General features: G+C 45.7%; 1 protein-coding gene across 1 annotated transcript in view; it reads left to right on the top strand.

Moving 5' to 3' along the window:
* LOC309565961 (mucin-2-like) overlaps positions 1-21146 on the top strand; it is a gene marked incomplete at its 5' end in the record, with an annotated part of 134157 nt that overhangs the window by 105841 nt on the left and 7170 nt on the right. Inside the window, 4 exon segments of the mRNA XM_082270989.1 lie at positions 7227-7383; positions 13164-13292; positions 13705-13849; positions 15015-15058. Coding sequence (XP_082127115.1) covers positions 7227-7383; positions 13164-13292; positions 13705-13849; positions 15015-15058 — 475 coding nt within the window.

The following is a 21146-nucleotide window of genomic DNA, read 5'->3' as shown; positions in this document are numbered from 1 at the left end:
GGCTGATCCCCCTGGTCGCAGGTCGTGGGTCAGTGGCTTCCCAGCCTGCCATCGAGCGTTCAGCCAGGTAACGCTCCTGGCACAGTGAACAACCCATCCCTGTTCGGTCCAGGGATGATTGGTGAGGTGGCTACCTCACTGGACGCTGTGCGGTTTCTTAACCCCCATTCTGTGCGTCTTGTATGCGACTCTCCCTGCCTCATGTGCAGCGGCTTGTTCGCCTGTGCGGTTCCCCCACGCCATGTGAGGTAAGTGTATCTATGTGGGGACCTGTCTGTCTGGGGGGGTGTCAGTCTGGGACTGTGTAACCTGCCTCTATTCACACTGTTTGTCTTCCTATCTCTCGGCTGCATGCTGTGGGCTGCAAGGGGGGGGGGGAGCTGTGTGACACTGTGTGTGTCAGCCTTGTCAGTGTGAGAAGCTGTGTGCTGTGGGGCATGTTTTGTGGCATGTTTGGGCATTATACAGCGATCGCTGCGGCGATCTGACATGTGTTTTTATACATGGGTGACATGTGTGCATTACTGCACTGTGGAGCGGCGGTTTCGGCGCCAAATGGCGCCATTTTGCCTACACTTGCTCCGGCCGCATGTTCTACATACATGGCGGCCATTTTCTTGTAGCCTCCCATAGGCTTTCATAGAGCGCCCTGGCAGCATCACTTCCTCTTCTCCAGGAACACCAATCGAGGCAGCAGCAGCGGCGAGGGTCTCCTCAGGTTTTATCCTTCTGTTCTTGCTATCCATTGCCTGTGTTAAGTTTAATATTCCCTGTGGGGGTCTCATTGTGCTTGGGTGTGGTGCGGTGGGCTGCGCTCGCTGCGCTTGTTAAAGGGGCAGTTAACCCTTTATTATCCGGCATTTGTTATAGGGGCAATGGATTCTCAGGAGGGCAAATTTCCTACCGCCCTGGTGGAAAGCCAGGGGACCGCTGTTTCCCCCCCAGGGGGAGATTTAGCCACTATTGTGGCTGGCCTTGCTGCTCAGGTGCAGATGCTGGTGGCTGCTCAATCTACTAAAAGACCCAGAGTTGCTCTTTCCTCTGATTCTGAGGGTGAAGGTGATGGGGCTGTTATGGCGGGGGCCTCCTTATCGGGGTCCCGCTCCTCCCTGGATCTAGTGGGGTCCGAGGTGGAGGCTGAAGTTGAAGGGGTTGATAATTCTCCCCCTGGCTCGCCTGAAGAGCTTGCAATCATGGATGAATTGATTGCTTCCATAAAGCAAACGCTGCGTTTGCAGGATGAAATGTGTCCCCCTGCTGCCTTGGCGGCTTATGGGACGCAGAGAAAACGCAGGACGCCGCAGGTTTTTCCCTGCAATGATGATTTTCAGCGCGCTGTTAAGGAACAATGGCGCAATCTGCGCAAACCTTTTGCTGTACCAAGTAGGTTCAAGCTGCGTTATCCTTTCTCGCCTTCCACTGATGAAAGGTGGTGTGTGCCACCCCCAGTGGATCACGCGATTGCGGTTTTAAACAAATCCACTGCGATTCCTGCAGAGGATTCCCCTGTGTTCCGTGATGCCACGGATAGGAGATTGGAGTCTCTTGCCCGTCATACTTATTCTGTTACGGGTTCTATGCTTAAGGCTCTGTTTGCCTCTCTCATGGCGGCCCAGGCGGTCGCAAGTTGGACGCAGATGCTTAGGCGCGTCCTAGTGGCCGATTCGGCCTCGCCGGCGACCCTGGATATGGTGGATCAAATCCACCAGGGGGTCATGTATCTGTGTGATGCGGACTTGGACCTAGTCCCATTGGCTGCACGTGTGCACAGCGTGGCGGTGTTGTCTCGCCGCCTGGTTTGGTTGAAATGTTGGTCGGTGGACCAGTCTTCACGTAAGACCTTAGCCAATCTGCCTTATGATGGGTCTCGCCTTTTTGGGGAGTCCTTGGATGTGTTGATTAAGGGGATCACCGGAGGTAAGAGCACTCTCTTGCCCCATTTCCCCAAGGCTAAGGGGGCTTCTGGGAAGAAGCATGCTAATTTTCGGCCCCCTCAGGGGTCCTTTCGTGCCTTTCGGTCGCACTACAAGGGCAAACCGTTCAAAGGTCAAGGCTCTCAGAAGAAGCCCTGGTCTGGGAAACAGAAGTCCGGTCAATCCGGATCCGCAGCCCATAACAGTGCGGCCTGAAGGGGCGCCCTCACCCAGTTTTGGGGTGGGGGGACGCTTGCTCGGTTTTCTTCAGCCCTGGTTGGCCCGCGTGCGGGACAGATGGGTTCAGGAGATCGTTCGATCTGGTTACAAGATCGAGTTTCTCTCTCGGCCGGAGAGCAGATTTTTTCCCTCAAATCTTCAACTGTCTCCAGAGCGTTTACGGGACCTGCACCTGGCGGTGCGGGACCTGAGGGCTCAGGGAGTGGTAGTTCCGGTGCCTCATCGGGACAGATTTCGGGGGTTTTATTCCAATCTGTTCACCGTGCCCAGAAAGGAGGGCAAGGTTCGTCCAATTCTGGACTTGAAGGCTCTGAACCGCTCTGTGCGGGTTCGCAAGTTCCGCATGGAATCCCTGCGGTCGGTGGTGGCTGCCCTGGTTCCGGGGGAATTCATGGCCTCCATCGATTTGAAGGATGCGTATCTTCACATCCCCATTTTCGAGGGTCACCAGAGGTTCCTTCGATTTGCCATTGCGGAGGATCACTACCAGTTCGTGGCGTTGCCCTTTGGTCTCGCCTCGGCTCCGCGGGTCTTCACCAAGGTGCTTGCACCGGTTCTGGCATTATTGAGGGCCCAGGGCATTTCTGTCCTGGGGTATCTGGACGACATTCTGGTTCGGTCTGCGACCAGCCAGGGTCTGGAGAAGGACCTGTCTGTCACGATGCAAACTCTGCAGGAGTTTGGTTGGACGATAAATTTTCCAAAGTCGACACTGAGTCCGTCGGTTCGTCTTCCCTACCTGGGAATGATTCTGGACTCAGTGCAGGCGAAGGTCTTCCTGCCGGAAGACAAACTCAGAACTCTTCAGGAGGAAGTCAGGTCCCTCAGGGACGTTCCGCACTCGTCTCTGCGGATGTGCATGAGATGTCTGGGATTGATGGTCTCGGCCTTCGAGGCGATTCCCTTCGCCCAGTTTCACACGCGTGGTCTCCAAGCGGAGATCTTGTACATGTGGGACGGGCGACCTCAATCTCTGGATCTTCAAATCTCGTTGAGTCATCGCACCAGAAGAGACCTTCTGTGGTGGCTCCAGTCCCCGATGGTGTCCGGGGGCAAGTCGTTTCGTCCTATCTCGTGGACGGTGATCACAACCCTGTCGGGCTGGGGTGGTGTTCTGGGCGTTCTGTCCGCCCAGGGAACTTGGTCGGAGGGGGAGTCTTCCCTTCCGATCAACATTCTGGAATTGCGTGCGATAAATCTCTGTCTTCATCGCTGGACGGACCGGCTGCAGGGCTGCCCGGTTCGGGTGCAGACGGACAATGCCACGGCGGTGGCCTACATCAACCACCAAGGGGGCACCAGGAGTGCCCGAGCGGCTCGAGAAGTGGCCGACATTCTGTCTTGGGCCGAGACTCATGTCCCGGCGATAACGGCGGTTCACATTCCGGGGGTGGAGAACTGGCAGGCGGACTATCTGAGTCGCCAGACCCTGGATCAGGGGGAATGGTCTCTCCACCCGGCTGTCTTCCAGATGTTGTGCGCGAAGTGGGGTCTTCCAGATGTGGACCTGTTCGCGTCCCGTCTCAACAACAAGGTGAGAAGGTTCGTGGCAAGGACGCGCGACCCTCGGGCAGACGCGTCGGACGCGTTAGTGGCCCCGTGGCATCAGTACAGGCTGATGTACGCGTTTCCACCGATTCAGTTGCTGTCCAGGTTCCTTCGCAGGTTACACTCGGAATGCAGCACGGTGATTCTTGTGGCACCGGACTGGCCTCGCCGGTCCTGGTACGCAGACCTCGTGAATCTGGTGGTCGACGCCCTGTGGCGTCTGCCTCTTCGAGACGATCTCCTGTCTCAAGGGCCGATATACCATCCTGCTTTACAGTCTCTGGCTTTGACGGCCTGGCTGTTGAGACCGAGGTCCTGAAGGAGAAGGGTCTCTCCCCAGGGGTCGTTCATACTTTGATCAACGCGAGGAAGTCTTCCTCGGGGAAGGTTTATTACCGTACTTGGAAGGCTTATTTTGCCTGGTGTGAGTCCAGGGGGTTTTCACCCCGCACGTACTCGGTTTCCCGATTGCTGTCCTTCCTTCAAACGGGTGTCGATCAGCGTTTGGCGCTGGCTACGATAAAGGGTCAGGTGTCTGCGCTGGCCGTTCTGTTTCAACGTCCCGTGGCTTCCAACTCCTTGGTTGGCACTTTTGTTCAGCGTGTGCGGCATCTGGTTCCTCCTAGGAGGGATCCTTTGCCCCCTTGGGACTTGAATCTCGTTCTGTCTGTGTTGCAACGTGCTCCTTTTGAACAGATCAGGGAGATCTCGTTGTCTATGTTGTCCAAAAAGGTCGCCTTTTTGGTGGCGATCACTTCGGCTCGCAGAGTGTCGGAGCTAGCAGCTTTGTCCTGCAAGTCTCCGTATCTGGTTGTTCATTTGGATAAGGTGGTCTTGCGACCTAATCCTTCTTTTCTTCCGAAACGAGTTTCGGAATTCCATCTTAATGAGGATATTGTCTTGCCTTTGCTGTGCGCGAAGCCTAAACATCCAAAGGAGGTGAGATTACATTCTCTGGATGTTGTTCGGGCGATAAGGGTTTACCTTAAATCGACTGAGTCTTTTCGAAAGACGGATTCCTTGTTTGTTCTTCCAGAGGGTCCTCGGAAGGGCATGGCGGCGTCGGCCTCTACAATCGCAAAATGGATCAGGCAGACCATTGAACAGGCCTATGCTTTGCAGGGGAAGGTTCCCCCTGTGCCTGTGAAGGCGCACTCTACTAGATCTGAGTACGTCTTGGGCCTGTCGTCATGGGGCTTCTGTAGCCCAGGTGTGTAAGGCGGCGACTTGGTCGACCGTGCACACTTTCACGAAATTCTACAAAGTAGATGTTCAGGCATCTGCGGATGCTTCCTTTGGCCGCAAGGTTCTTAGTGCGGCGATTCCCTAGGGTCCCTTGTGGGGTCCACTGGCTGTTGGGATAAGTTTTTTATCCCCTGGTTATTTGTCTTTTCCTGGGTTGTTGCTCCTGTTGAGCACCTGTTTTTTCCTGTTGCCCAGCTGGGTTCCTTCCTTTGGTAAGGTTCCTTTCTTTGATGCGGAGACTGCGTTGCCTTTTCGGCGCGGATGCGTTTCCCACCCCTCATGTTTGCACTGCTTTGGGACGTCCCCATATGTGACGAATATGAAGAGGCGGCGACTGTCGGAGGACGTAAGAGAAAACTGAATTTTTGTAAAATCTTACCTGTAAAATTCCTTTCTCTGAGTCCTCCGACAGTCGCCGCCCCCGCCCCTCTTTGGGGTTTGGTTGTATACTCTACTGCTATTCCACTAAAACTGAGATATGGTTGCAGGAAGTAGGAGGGTATTGACTGAGGGGACCACCCCTTGAGGGTGGGATATGTTAAAAGCTTTAATGTTAACATATTCTGTTGCCTAGCTACTCCTTCGGAGCAAAGTCTAATACCCCATATGTGACGAATATGAAGAGGCGGCGACTGTCGGAGGACTCAGAGAAAGGAATTTTACAGGTAAGATTTTACAAAAATTCAGTTTTTCCAGTTTCTAATTTGTATCTGCAACAAAGATTTAAATAATCATATTTTTATTAATTAACAGATAAAAGGCATGTAACCCTTAAGACATCTGTTCTACCCAGATATGGGTGCTATTGCAGGTCATACAATATTTGTATGTCATCTAAAGATTGAAAAGACAATATGACATATGCACCTTAAAACGCCATTACTGTCCTTTGGTGCTAAAATAAGTTTATGTGTCACGTTCTTTACAATCCCAGCCTTTTATTATTCTTTTAGTACTGAGAAGCAATACCATGTTATTTCCTTAATGCCCATTGTAGTAGGAGGCCGCTAAGAGAACTTTCAACAAAGAAAGAAATTCATGTCATACTGCACCAACAGGGCACCACTTGAGATTGACAGCTTTCCCAGTGATAGAAATAGTTTGGTAATTATAGAAAAAATTGCATTAATAAAACATGTATATTAATTTATATAAATATAAATATTTAAAAATATACAGCAGCTGTTCTTTTTAAAGTGCTGCTTTATTCATTGACATACCTCTATAGACAAGCAGGCAATAAAATGATGCAATTTTCTTTCTTTCCACCATGGGTAAAAGGACAGAAATAGGATAATCTCTCCTGCCTTCTATTTCCTGATTTCCCTGCCGGTAGAACACAATGATCACTGCTAGGGGCTATAGGATGTATCGACTTATTTTCAAATAGCTAGCCTGCCTATACGTAGATCAAATCTTGGCTGGTCCCTGCTGATTGATTGATTAATCTTTGGCCGGCTTAGTATGTCCAGTATGTCCCAGGTAGTAGGAAAGAACTATGTACAGGAAGCTTAAGTCCAGAAGACACAGAAGTTAAATCCAATGTAATTTTATTTTAGGTAAGTTCAGTACTGAGGATGTTTCTCGGTCTTATGAAGTGTAGGAAAACAAAAACATTCCTAAAACCTGCCTCTGAGAAGAACTAATACTGACTGAGGGAACATGTAAGTAACAGGGAGGGTCTAGTTAGGACCGAACTAACTAGCACTAAACAAGAAGGGAGGGCAGCGAGAGATACCAAATCACATAAGTTGTAGTGGCCGGAAAACACCACTATACATCAACATACATCAGAACATAAATAATTACATACAGTTCAATGCATTACCAGAAAACAGATTGTAGTTGGGACTGAACACTAGCAGAATGAGCAAAATACTTGATGTCATAGATCTTTCAAGAGCTGAAAAGAACATTTAATTGTTTTCAGCTGTTAGAAACTATTCCAGGAGAGGCCGGCTAAACAGCTTTTGGTTGTTCTGCTAACCATAAGTTTTAAACTACCATAAAATGTTGATCTATTGCCCTTCATTTCACTTGGCCTATACTAAGCATCCTACATATAGACTTCCATAGGTTTTTTTTTTTTTTTTCTTTTTTTAAGCACGCTTGTATAAGAATAAGAAAAATAACAGAAAAACAAGAGAATAAGTAGAACAAATTGTACAATAATCAGCGTCGGCACAGGCAGAGCACAAAGGTGCTCCTTTTGCATTATACAGATAATAGAATCTTACAATAGGTTTAAATCATATACTACCTATGTATTTCTACACCCAGGTGGACCCTACCATTTACTATGATTCTTGCATCAGTGACTCATGTTCTTGTGTTTCTGGCGGAGATTGTGAATGTTTCTGTACTGCAGTTGCAGCATATGCCCAGGCCTGTAGTGAGAATGGAGTGTGCATAAGATGGAGAACGCCAACTATATGTCGTGAGTATCACAATATAGTTCTGTGTATTACATTTATTGAAAGGTGTGGAAGAAGGGTGATCTCAACTGTTCATCCAAAAAGTGGTATTAAAGTTAATTCAAAGCAATCCCAAATTAGCGACATGTTATGCGCAGAACATAATTACCTATGTTCAGTTTCCTTAGTACTTCTGAAAAGAATATATACTCTGTAATTTTTCCTTGCTCTTGTCTTATATTATTGTATTTTATTTCGTATTTATGGCAAAGAGCCATGGGTGCATATTAGGTTTCACCATTTGGTTCATGATGCTGGACATCCTTCAGTCCAGAAGAGTAGCAATGCAGCAAAGCCTGTGGAGAACAACGTCAAAAAGCGGGTGATTATGGATGCATCCACAATTGCGAATGCACTCTGTGTGCGATCAGCTGTGATCACCAGCAGGGGTTCCTGTTTTTAGCTACGAGCAGGCAGCCCCATTGAAAGCAATACAAGGATGCCAGCTCTCTCAGCTAATTGTGCCAACTTGCATGTAATCACTCAAGTAGCAATCACATGCGAGTGATCCTCCTTGAATGCCAGTAGTCTGCATGTGATCATTTCACTGCATGAGCGATTACATGCGAGTAGCTGCCACTAGCTATGAGAGATGGCAGCCTCCCATTGCCTTGAATGGGGCTGTCTACTCGCAGCTAATCATGGGCAGCCCAGCTGAGGTCTTCACATCTGATCACACATAGGGTGCATTTGTAAGTATGATTGCACCCTATAGCAGCTGAAGTTTTTTTTTATTTTTGGGAGCCAACACTTTTTTTTTGCCCAAGCTGAAGTTGGGCTTTAAGAGAAAATAAAACCTGAAATTGCTTCCAGTTGTGGATCGCCCTGTTCCAGGACAGATCTTAAACTTTGCTCAATATTATCTATAGATAACCTGCTGATTATTGTAGCTTACAATACATAATTTGATTTGTTTCAGTTATAAGGCTCGTATTATTGTTAACATGGGCTTCTATGACAAAAGTATTTTACCATATGGTACCTAGGTGGAGTCAGTTGCTTAATTTCTGCACACAATTGTTCCCATTAAAAAAGATTCCATGGGGTTGATTTAGTAAAGGAGTAGTCATGTTTATTTTGAAAAGTGAATTTTTACTTTGCAAGGGTATTATTCCTTAGCTTAGTGAATGTAGTGTAAATTCACTTTGAAAAGAATACATAATCATGTGCAAGAAAAATAAATAAAAAGCATTTTTGCGTGCACGTAATTAAAAGGAAAAGTCCCTTGCAAAGTGAAAATGTACTTTGCTAAGTAAACAGACTCTTTGCTGTTAGTAAATCAAACCCACGGTGTTGAAGCTTTCTTGCATATTTAAAATGTATGCAAACCCCAACAATAAACGTCTCTTATTTTCTCCTTTTTGGTCTAGTTATATAGCATTGAAAGATTTCTTTACTACTGTATCTGTTCAATAAGTGCAAAAAAATACCTATTGATCATCTCAGAAATTCTGTGATGTCCCATGTCCTGTGCATACTTCCTGTGTTATCTCATGAAGGGTAATTAGCCCTCCCAGGTAGTATTTTGCAATAAACAACAATTAGTCCATGTTGTAGAGATTAGGGAAGTACTTGGTAGTTTAGCAAAAGTTTCGCAAAAGACAACTGGGTAGGCATGACATCAGTCCAAAAAAGTGGTTGTCAGACCATAACAGAATCTAAGACCTGAGTGCATTTCTGGAAGATCAACATATTGTTCTGTATTTGAGAGGCCTTTAAAATAATAAAACATGAGGAAAGGTTGAAGTTATACTCTGCAGATCTCAGTGGGGAGAGCTCTGAGAGTTGATTGGAGGGAGGGGACACAACCAATTTCACACAGCACACAAGAACAGTGCTGAGGCTGTCAATCACAAGCTGTGTGCTAGAGTTCCCTACCGTCACCTTTTTATCTATTGATGTCAGGAAAACCTGACAGAAATGATTAATGAAGATAGCAGAGGAAGGAGGCAGCAGATAGAAATTACACTTAGTGCTCTGGATTGAGACAAGTACACACTATAGAGCAGCCTTTCACAACCTTTTCAACATAGAGGAACCATTGAAATAACTTTTCAGTCTCAGGGAACCCCTGCTAAAAACTGCTATATCTACAATTCATGGTACATTGGTGTGATGGTGGTCAGTTGGAAAAAAGCTCCATAAACATGTGGTCATTGGGAAGAATTACCCCCTTACAGATAGCTAAAAAGATCAGTGGTGTCAATGGGAAATCATCAGACAGGCAGAAATTTCTCATTGCTCAAGGAACCCTTAGCAACCTCTGGAGGGAACCCTAGGGTTCTGTAGAACCCTGGTTGAGAAACCCTGCTATAGAGGGATATGCTTTGTTCATATTTCATGTCTGAGGTTTATAACCACTTTGACTGAGTCTTCACGATAAATAATTGCATATTAATTAATTGCAGTGTTAATTTCGTCAACATAAACGTTTTCGTCACCGTTTTAGTCAACGCCATTTTTCAAGTGAAGTAAACGAAACGCAAAGTATAGCACATTTTCGTCAAATGACGACAACTATGATGAAAATCAAATCAGTTTTCGTTAACGAATGAAAACAAAACAAGAATGTGAGGCAGGGACGTTTACCCAACTTCCTCTTTTTACGGAGCTCCGCCTGCTTCCGCTCCCAGTAAGCAACTGTGGGGTGTGGTGTGCCCCCCCATGACATCTGACGTGATGACTACAAGAAAGTCGAGACCAGTCACCTAACCAGAGCACTGCAGCACTACAGCAAGGCCTCTGGACTCAGACCCGACTCCGTCACACAATCGCATGGCAGACAACCACCCAGGCAGTGGCACCCACCACCACATCCAGAGCAGAGCACCCACTGAGGGAGTTACGACAGCCAGGCCAGCCATTACTGCCTCCCCTCAGACCAGAGGCATCCGCCATCCAGCACTGTGTGTGTGTGTGTGTGTGTGTGTGTGTGTGTGCGCGTGCATAGGCCACTGAGGCCAGCCCATCCTGTTCAACTTCAGAGTCAGATTACCCTTAAACCTGAGACACCCATCCAGCACTCTGAGCAGCACTGTGCCTCCTCTCTGACCTGACCACTGCAGGCATCCAGCATACAGGCCATCCCTTAGACCACCTGAGACCACCATCCATTCAGCACTGTCCATGCCCAGCAGCATTACAGGCCTCCTCTGACCACCGCAGGCATCCAGGGCACTGTGAATTACAGGCCATCCCTTAGACCTGAGACCACCATCCAGCACTGTGCAGCAACATTACAGGCCTCATCTGACCTGACCACCATAGGCATCCAGGGCATTACAGGCCATCCCTTAGACATGAGACCACCATCCAGCACTGTGCATTTTACAGGCCATCCCTTAGACCACCTGAGACCACCATCCAGCACTATGCATTAGATTACAGGCCATTCCTTAGACCTGAGACCACCATCCAGGCTCCAGCACTGTCCAGCAGCATTACAGGCCTCCTCTGTCTGACCTGACCACCACAGGTATCCAGGGCATTACAGGCCATCTCTTAGACCTGAGACCACCATCCAGCACTGTGCATTTTACAGGCCATCCCTTAGACCTTTATTCATGGCTGTGTTCTTGGCAAAATTGTGAGTGAGCCCACTCCCTTGTTGGCTGAGAATTTAGCAACCCCCCCCCACCACAGTGGTCTCAGGATGCTTTACTGTTGCCATGAGCATGACACCGAACTGATGAAGTGAGCTGATGCTTATTTTTTCTTCCCTGGGGTCTCTGCAGCTGTTCTTGGATGGTTGAGGTGGAAAGGAAGTTGTTATCTTATCTGATGATGTTTTTGTACCATTATTTATTCATGGCTGTGTTCTTAGGCAAAATTGTGAGTGGGTCCACTCCCTTGTTGGCTGAGAACTTAGCAACCCCCCCCCAGTGGTCTCAGGTCTCAGCCTGGATGCTGTTCTGTTGCCATGAGCATGACACGGGTTCGTGAAGTGAGCTGATGCTTATTTTTTATTCCCTGGAGTCTTTGCAGCTGTTCTTGGATGGTTGAGGTGGAAAGGAAGTTTTTATCTTCTCTGAGGATGTTTTTGTACCATTCTTCATCATGGCTGTGTTCTTAGGCAAAATTGTGAGTGAGCAGTGAGCACACTCCCTTGTTGGCTGAGAACTTAGCAACCCCCCCACAGTGGTCTCAGGTCTCAGGATGCTGTACTGTTGCCATGAGCATGACACGGGTCTGATGAAGTGAGCTGATGCTTATTTTTTCTTCCCTGGAGTCTCTGCAGCTATTCTTGGATGGTTGAGGTGGGAAGGAAGTTGTCCTCTTCTCTGAGGATGTTTTTGTACCATTCTTTATTCATGGCTGTGTTCTTAGACAAAATTGTGAGTGAGCCCACTCCCTTGTTGGCTGAGAACTTAGCAACCCCCCCCCCACAGTGGTCTCAGGTCTCAGGATGCTGTACTGTTGCCATGAGCATGACACGGGTCCGATGAAGTGAGCTGATGCTTATTTTTTATTCCCTGGAGTCTTTGCAGCTGTTCTTGGATGGTGGAGGTGGGAAGGAAGTTGTTCTCTTCTCTGAGGATGTTTTTGTACCATTCTTTATTCATGGCTGTGTTCTTAGGCAAAATTGTGAGTGAGCAGTGAACACATTCCCTTGTTGGCTGAGAACTTAGCAACCCCCCCACAGTGGTCTCAGGTCTCAGGATGCTGTACTGTTGCCATGAGCATGCCACGGGTCTGATGAAGTGAGCTGAAGCTTATTTTTTCTTCCCTGGAGTCTCTGCAGCTATTCTTGGATGGTTGAGGTGGGAAGGAAGTTGTTCTCTTCTCTGAGGATGTTTTTGTACCATTCTTTATTCATGGCTGTGTTCTTAGGCAAAATTGCGAGTGAGCAGTCAGCACACTCCCTTGTTGGCTGAGAACTTAGCAACCCCCCCACAGTGGTCTCAGGTCTCAGGATGCTGTACTGTTGCCATGAGCATGACACAGGACTGATGAAGTGAGCTGATGCTTATTTTTTCTTCCCTGGAGTGAGTGTCTGGACAAGTTTTTTTTGGGATGCCCCAAACAATCATAAAGGGGAATAAATCATCAGAGAAAATTACTTTACTCCAGTCCCTTTGACACCAGGTAAAGCTGCAGTGCTGAAAGGTTTTATTGTTTTCTGTTCAGTTTCTTTACCTGTTAAAGTTCATGTAAATGTGCACTGCATGACTGGCATCATCACAAGTCGATGAGCCTGCAAAGTTTTTATTTTTTTTATATTTTTATTACATTTTTACGTTAGCCCTTTGGTCAAAAAAGCAATATTCTTGGCAAAACAATTTTGCCTAAATAAAGACTTAATGACTAAATCTGTGTCTGTGTAGTGCTGTGCTAGTGCATACTCAAAGCTTAATACCATAAATAATAACGTATTTGATTTTTCACTCCAGCAGTAGTATATAATGAGTTTGGAAATTGTAGAGAAATGCTTAAATAATACAAATTACAATTGAACTACACCCATTCCATTATAGATGACTAAAATGAGTTTTAGTCGACTAAAATGTAGGACGTTTTAGTCGCTTAAAATGTACTGGAGTTTTAGTTGACTAAATATGACTAAAAATAAAAGACTTGCAGAAGACCAAAATGGGACTAAAACTAAAATGCCATATTAGTCCTAAGACTAAGACTAAAACTAAATTGAAATTTGCTGCCAAAATTAATACTGATTAATTGCTTATTTATGGTCATATGTAGTCAGTTAAAACTAATAAACCTTACCTCTACTTGCAATTTCTAGCTATGTTCTGTGATTACTACAATGATGCTGGAGAATGTGAATGGCACTACAAACCTTGTGGGAACAAGTGTATGAAGACCTGCAGAAACCCCAAAGGAGAGTGCCTATATGAACTTTCAGGTCTTGAAGGTAAGACAGTAAATTCTATTCAAGGAAGGCATGTTACATTTTTTTTTATTCTTTAGAAAACATATTCCAGCAATTCTGAATACCATGGACATCAACACATAGAACAAAGTCTTCTTTCCTACACCCCCCCCCCCCCCCATCAAGTGTACTACTACTGCTGCATATAATCTGGAGTGTAATAAAGGAAAAAGCTTGTAAAACAAATACAATTATTGTCAGTTCCTTTACATTTACAGATTTCCACTTTTTGGGCTTCTCTTTTTTATCTTATTGGTTTTATACATAGGATGGCTTTCCAGAACAATTAAACATTTGCAGCTCCCTGATGGTGACTGCGTGATTATGAAATTGTTTCATTGTATAAAATGTAACATATTGTATGTATTTTCCTCTTGTTCTAAATGCTCTGTAGGCTGTTATCCCAGCTGCCCTGCATCTTCGCCATATTTAAATGAAGATATTATGAAGTGTGTGTCTCAGTGTGGTTGTTATGATGAAAATGGCAACTTTTATGACTATGGAGAAAAAGTTCCACCTAAAGAAAACTGTTATTCATGGTAAGATTGGAAAATTGGAATTATGTGTTTGTGTAATTCAGCTTCCAAGGTGTCCATGGTTAGTACAGTAGATAATTCACAAACACTCTAACCACAACCGATTCTTTTAGAATCCAAGCAATGCGCACAAAATCATAAATATATTTACTGTACATTCTAATATCCATTCAATACAGAGCCAACTGGAGTTTATAATCAGCAGAACCAATTGAAAGAAGTGCTTTATGTCAGCAATACCACCTTGTAATGCCATAAAATAGAACATGCTATATCAATGTGGCCCAAAAGGATAGCCTAAATGTTGTACAACTTCCATCCCACTATTTGTACTTACAGCAAATTCTTTATGGTTGCATAAATCGCCAACCTATGCTGTGACAGCTTTCTTTACCTTGTACCTTCTAGTGGTGTTTCCCCATATAATGCTTTTGTTTTCTGTGCTAAACACTATGCATTTTTTATCCCGTTTGGTTTTTATTTGATAGTCTTTGGGGTTAATTGGCTAAAGGCAAATAGGCTTTTCTTTTTGCAAGGGAAGTTGCACTACGCATGGGAATTATTGCCGGAGCTTAGGGAAAGTGACTAATATTAACTTTGCAAACAAAACCCAATCATGTGCGAGGAAAAATTTGAAAAAAGCCACAAGATTGAGCTTGAACAAGATTGGATGATGAAAGTCAGCAGAGCTTCACATCATTCATTAAGCTTTGGGGAAAATGCCCTTGAAAAGTGCAATGTGAACAGTCTATTTGCTTTTACTAAGTCAGCCCCATTGTCTCTGCCTGCTAAGTGCTTCTTGACATCTAAGCTAAACAGCTCAATATACTCAAGCTTCAGGCTGGGTTCAGATATGTGAGGCCGCGGGTTCATGCCTAGGGTCCGGTGCGTGTCTGTTCACCAGTTCAGGTGCGATTCAGGTCCGAATCTTGTGTGAACCAGCTCCATTAATAGCCGGCCTCATTCGCATGTCATGCGAATTGGATGTGGGACCTGCATCCAGTTTGCAAATATGTGAATCCAGCCTTAGGCAAAGTATTTGGATTGTGATGTATCATGCAAAAATGTCTGGACTATACTACTTGACTCTCCAATCTGCTTAATTTCATTTGCCATAAAACATGTCTTCAATTGGATAAAATATTCATTTTTTTTTTTTTTTTTTCAGTGACTGTACCAAGAAAGGTATATCATGCCAGTACGATGTCTCAGGTATGCAAACTGTTATATAATTGTGTTAATATTAAAGCTTGTGTAGTTAGTAAAGCCTTTCATGACCATAAGTTGTTATTGCATAGATGCTTAGGCCAAATTTACCAGCACCTGCACATGTCAGTTAACTTAAAGTGGAAGTCTAGTCAAAAATGAAAATTTTCCTAATAATATGTTAAATATCTTTAATCTGATATCATTCATTTTCTGGCTAGATGATTGTCTAACCAATTATTCTTCTTTTTCTTTTTTAAGCTACATAATCAGCTGCTTCCCGTTCTTTACCATAAACAGTTTCTCCCTTCAGCTGAGTTTGCCAGCTGTCTTTCACTTCCTGAAACCGTTGTCAGTCTTTCTTAGACAGACATGCCTAGAATTCATTAAACCCACCCCTTTCCTGCCCAGTCCCACCCAGTAACCCCCCCACCCCCATCCCTCCTAGCTTTCGGCCGAAGGCACACACGCATGCTCATCAATCACGTGCACACACAAATATATTGATGTATGTGTGTTTGTAGAAACATGCAGATGAAGGTTGAGATAGCACAGAGAAATAACAAGTTGTGAACTGTGGAGATAGCCTGTCCGGTCAGGGACAGAAGCCAAATGCATCCGGTTGCAATGGAAATGATGCCGCCGAACAGCAGACGTGCGGCGTCATTTCCTCTAATTATTGTTTTCCCAGTGTCCTATTTGCTGGAAGTGGTCCCTCCAGGTACTACGTCACTTTCAGGAAATTACGTAGTACACGCTCGCGTGCTGAGAACAGCAGAGACAGGAGTATAAGGAATGTCACATGACAGGCGGACTTTTCCAGTTATTTAGGGTACAAAGGGACATTTCTGACACTTTTGAAGGATGCAGCTCCATTTATAATAATGACTATATGCGATTGATGCTTTTTAGTGTGGTTAGTGCGGTTACTTTCCTTCCACTTTAACCATTTCTGGACCGGAAGGATTTGCCCCCTTAATGACCAGGCCATATTTTGCAATTTGGCACTGCGTTACTTTAACGGACAATTGCGCCGTTGTGCAATGCTGTACCTGAATAAAATTGATGTCCTTTTTTCCCCCACAAATAGAACTTTCTTTTGGTGGTATTTGATCACCTGTGCGATTTTTATCTTTTGTGTTATAAAAAAAAAAGAGCGACAATTCTGAAAAAAAAAAAAAAAAATATATATATATATATATGTTTTTCACATTCTGCTATATAACATCCCCCCCCCCCCCAAATAAAATGTAAAAATTTATTTTTTTAAATATTTTTCTGCTACATATTTTTGGTAAAAAAAAATCACAATAAGCGTATTTTGATTGGTTTGTGCAAAAGTTATTGTGTCTACTAACTACGGGAAAGATTTATATAATTTTTATTATTTTTTTTTTTTTTTACTAGTAATGGCAGCGATCTGCAATATTTTGCGGGACTGTGACATTGCGGCAGACAGATTGGACCCCTGACTGACATTTGTAACACTTTTGGGGGGACTAGTGACATTACTACAGTGCCAAAAATATGCATTGTTACAGTAATAATGACACTGGCAGGGAAGGGATTAACAGTGTGGGTGATCAAGGGGTTAAATGTGTACCAAGGGGCGTGTTTCTAACTGTGGGGGAGCTTGGCTTGTGGAATGACCATAGAGACCTGTGTTCCTATATAGAAGGATCACAGGGGCTCTGTGATCATTCCATGGAGAAGAACGGTCAGCTGTGTTTACAACAGCTGACCGTTCTTCTCTCTCAGTGGGGAGCGATCGCGAGTGTCAGGTGGCAATTGGAGCCACCTGCCCCGTGTAATCAGCTTCACCGCTGATGAGCGGGGGCAGGAGCGCGCCCCCTAGCTGCAGGCACGCGATGGACGTAGACCTACGTCGGTTTGCCTGGGAGAGCTACACTGCCGCAGTGAAAAGGCGGCGTGTGGTCGGTAACTGGTTAAGGAAAAAAATGTAAAGTCAAAAAAACAAATACAGTAGCTGCCGAGTTTAAAAAAAAAAGAGACACTTACCTTTCCAGGAATCCAGCTCTGTCCTCACCTGGGCCAGTTCTTTGCTGGTCTTCAGGTCACCGGTGCCACCAGGTTGACTGTGGGAAGCTGGCTGTGATTCCCTGTGGCTTCAAAGCTGGCTTCCCACTGCAAATGCGCAAGCCGCGCTGTGCTCTGTGAATATTCCCACAGCCTCCTGGGACCTGTGGCATGTCCCAAAAGGTTGTGCCCCTTGAAGGGGTTAATTAAGCTAAGGGGGCCAGTGTTTATCTACAGGTTGAAGGCTTTCATTTCTATCAATGAAGCCCACAGGCTGCATATGATTATTAATCACAACTGACATAATGATCACATGTAAAGCAAAAGATCCCTGCTGCTGCAAGGGAGTGTGTGTCTTTATCATCTTAATATCTGTTTATATTGTGCATCTAATTGTACAATAAATCTTCAGTCTAGCAGTGATTAGCTTGCACACAGTTATTTGGATCCTACTGCATAGTGGTCACATAAGCAGGAACCACCTTGATTGATACCTAAACATCAGTAAGGACTCTGGCTGTCAATGACAGCCAGGATTGAGAGCCAGCAGTTTCAGGAAGTTTCAGCTGCTGGCTCTCAAATGGGGGAAAGTTTCGTAACATATCCCCAGCATTGGGCATTGTGCTTGGCAACATTAAAAAGTCAGATTGTGGATGGAAAGGTATAAATAATTTTTTTTAAATCATTCCAATGCAAAAACGTTTTAGGTTCACTATTTGAAAAAGACAAAAACAAAAAAAAAAACAAAGCTGTCCCCTTAAAGTGCAGCACGTCAATGCAGCAAATTGTCTAGCAAAGGAAAAAAATAAAGTTACTATGCAAAGGTACCGATAATACAGTACAAAGTAGCGAAAGTAGGCTGTAAGATAGTGTAATACACTGCTCAAAAAAAATTAAAGGAACACTTTGAAAACAGATCAAATCTCAGGGGAAAAATATCATGCTGGATATCTATACTGATATGGACTGGGTAATGTGTTAGGAACAAAAGGATACTTTTTGGAAAAAAAAACAAAAAAACAAAAGGATACCACAACATTTGTTGGAAATTAAAATTGTCAACCTACAGAGGGCTGGATTCAAAGATGAAAATCAAAGTGAAAAATGATGCAGCAGGCTAGTCTATTTTGCTGAAATTTCATTATAGCAACTTGAAATGGTCCTCAGTAGTTTGTATGGCCCCCACATGCTTGCATGCATGCCTGACAACATCGGGGCATGCTCCTAATGAGATGAAGGATGGTGTCCTGGGGTATTTCCTCCCATATCTGCACCGGGCATCACTGAGCTTTTGAACAGACTGAGGTGTAACCTAGCGGTGTCGGATGGACAAAAACATAATGTCCCAGAGATGTTCTATTGGATTTAGGTCAGGCGAGCGTGGGGGCCATTTATTGTTATCAATTCTTTCATCCTCCATGAACTGGCTGCATATGCTCGCCACATGAGGCCGGGCATTGTTGTGCACCAGGAGGAACCCGGGGCCCACTGCACCAGCAGAATCTGACAACGGGTCCAAGGATTTCATCCCGATACCTAAAGGCAGCCAGTGTGCCATTATCTAGACTGTAGAGGTCTGTGCATCCCTCCGTGGATATGCCTCCCCAGACCATCACTTACCCACCACCAACCTGGTCATGCTGAATGATGTTATAGGCAGCATACCTTTCTCCACGGCTTTTCCAGACCCTTTCACATCTGTCACATGTGCTCAGGGTGGACCTGCTCTCATCTGTGAAAAGTAGAGGGCGCCAGTGGTGGACCTGCCAATTCTGGTGTTTAATGGCTAATGCCAATTGAGCTCCACGTTGTCAAGCAGTGAGCACAGGACACACTAGAGAGGACGTCGGGACCTCAGGCCACCCCCATGAAGTCTGTTTCTGATTATTTGGTCAGAGACATTCACACCACTGGCCTGCTGCAGGTCATTTTGTAGGGCTCTGGCAATGCTCATACTGTTCCTCCTTGCACAAAGGAGCAGATACCAGTCCTGCTGATGGGTTAAGGACCTCATAGAGTAACTGCTTGTTTCCTAGAATCTCCTCCATGCTCTTTAGACCTCCTGGCAATGGCATGTATTGATGTGCCATGCTGGAGGGGTTGGATCTAGTGAAAAACAGTCAGAAAAGATGAGTAGGGGAAAAAAAAGTCAGTGGCCTCCACATGTAAAACCATTCCTGTTTTTTTTTTTTTTTCAAATTTTTTATTTAAAGAATACAATACAGGCAACAGGCAAATATGTAGATTCATGAAACAACAGGTTTGTCATTACAACACAAAAGTGCGGAGAACCAAAAGCGGACAGTATGAGAAAATATAAAAAGGTGATCCGCTACTTTAAATTACATTTACGCAGAGAACGCGCCATTCCCAGGTCCTCCGTGTAAGGGAGGCAAACTTACCCCGGGAATGACGCCTCTAAAGTCAAACCAGCAAACCAGCAAGTGAAGGAGAACAAGAAACCGTACTCCAGGTGGGCATGCGCCTGAGCCTGTGTGCATCCTGAAATTTTTTACTTTTTTTCACTTTAAGGTTACCAGAGTGAAAAAAAGAAAGAACGTTGTAGGAAAGATAGAAAGAAGGATTAAACAGAGGGAAAGGCAAGGGGGGAAGAGAGAAAAAAAAAAAAAAAGGGTGCAAATCCCCCACGCCAACCCGGACGGGAATTTTCGAAGGGATCGGACTGGCCAGAAGGGCGCCCAAAAAGGGCTGCAAAAGTTGCTACATCTCAAGCGGCACCAACCCCCTACAGTGGGTCAGAGTATGGCAGGTACTCCTCGGAGACTCGAAATAGGTTCCAATGTATCCACCCAGTCCTGTGCGCCTCTCTCGTCCCTCGGAGTTCGGACGTAAGTTCCTCCATATGCTCGAGTTCGCTCACCCTGGCAAGCCATTGCGAAACCGTGGGGGCAGATTGCTGTTTCCACATAGCTGGAATGCAGGCTCGTGCAGCGCTTAAGAGGTATTTGAGTAGGGATTTGCTGTATCTCTTCTTAGACATAGGCGTGAGGTTAAGCAGCACTGCCTTAGGATCCCCCTGCAAAGCCACATCCGTGAATTTCTGAATGTATTGCAGTACTGGGTCCCAAAAGGAGGCAAGGACGGGACAATCCCAAAAAATGTGCAAGAGAGTGCCCTCGGAGGAATGGCACCTCCAGCAACGGTCACTCTGTTGAGGAAAGTATTTGGCCAACATCGATGGCGTTCTGTACCATCTGGTCATCAATTTATATGTAGTTTCCTGATATCGGCCGCTGAGTGCGGACTTGTGCGCAAAATACAATATGCGCTCCCGCTGAGGGACAGAGAAAGTAGCTCCAAGCTCCCTTTCCCATTTAGCAAGAAAAGGGGGCTCAGATCCCGCCCTAAGCTCCAAAAGGAGCCTATAGGAGTTGGAAAGGGATCCACGGATCGGTCCCTCCCCCAGGCACAGCTCTTCAAAGGCGTGTAGATCACGCTGGAAAGACGAGTAATGTGGCTGTGAGTGCAGGAAATGCGAAAGTTGATGAGAGCGCCATTGGTTAAGGAAAGAGGGGGGTTGGCCAGGAGGCAGAATACGATCTACGCGCCACCCCCCGGGACTCAGTAGTTGGGAAGCGCGAACCAACCCAGTGGCAGATAAAAGACTAAAATGCGCATCCGCAAGCCCGGGCTGGAAGCCCAGATGTCCAATAATAGGAGACATAGGAGAAGGATGGCCCTCCAAGGAGGCCATGCGGTAGAATCTGTCCAACTCGGCCAGGGTGGCACCTATCAAGGGGTGCTCCGAGACGGTGGCCAAGTGATGACGCCCTGTCCAGGGCAATCCCGCGAGCGGTGCATCACATGCCTCCTGTTCCAACTGGACCCAAAGCTTAAGGGACTTGTGTCTGCACCAGTCCAGGACCCTCGTCATGTGGGCAGCAGTACAGTATAAGGCAGGGTCCGGAAAGCCTATACCCCCCCTGTCCTTGGAACGTACCAACACGTCGACTCCAAGACAGGGATGCCGACCATGCCAAACAAATTTGATAAACGCTGAGCGGACCGAGTGTAAAAAGATACGAGGCAGTCTTAT

Source organism: Pelophylax lessonae (assembly GCF_965119305.1).
Source record: "Pelophylax lessonae genome assembly, chromosome: 10".
NCBI lineage: Eukaryota > Metazoa > Chordata > Amphibia > Anura > Ranidae > Pelophylax > Pelophylax lessonae.
Note: the sequence above shows the minus strand (reverse complement) of the source record. Positions and strands in the feature narration are given on the sequence as shown.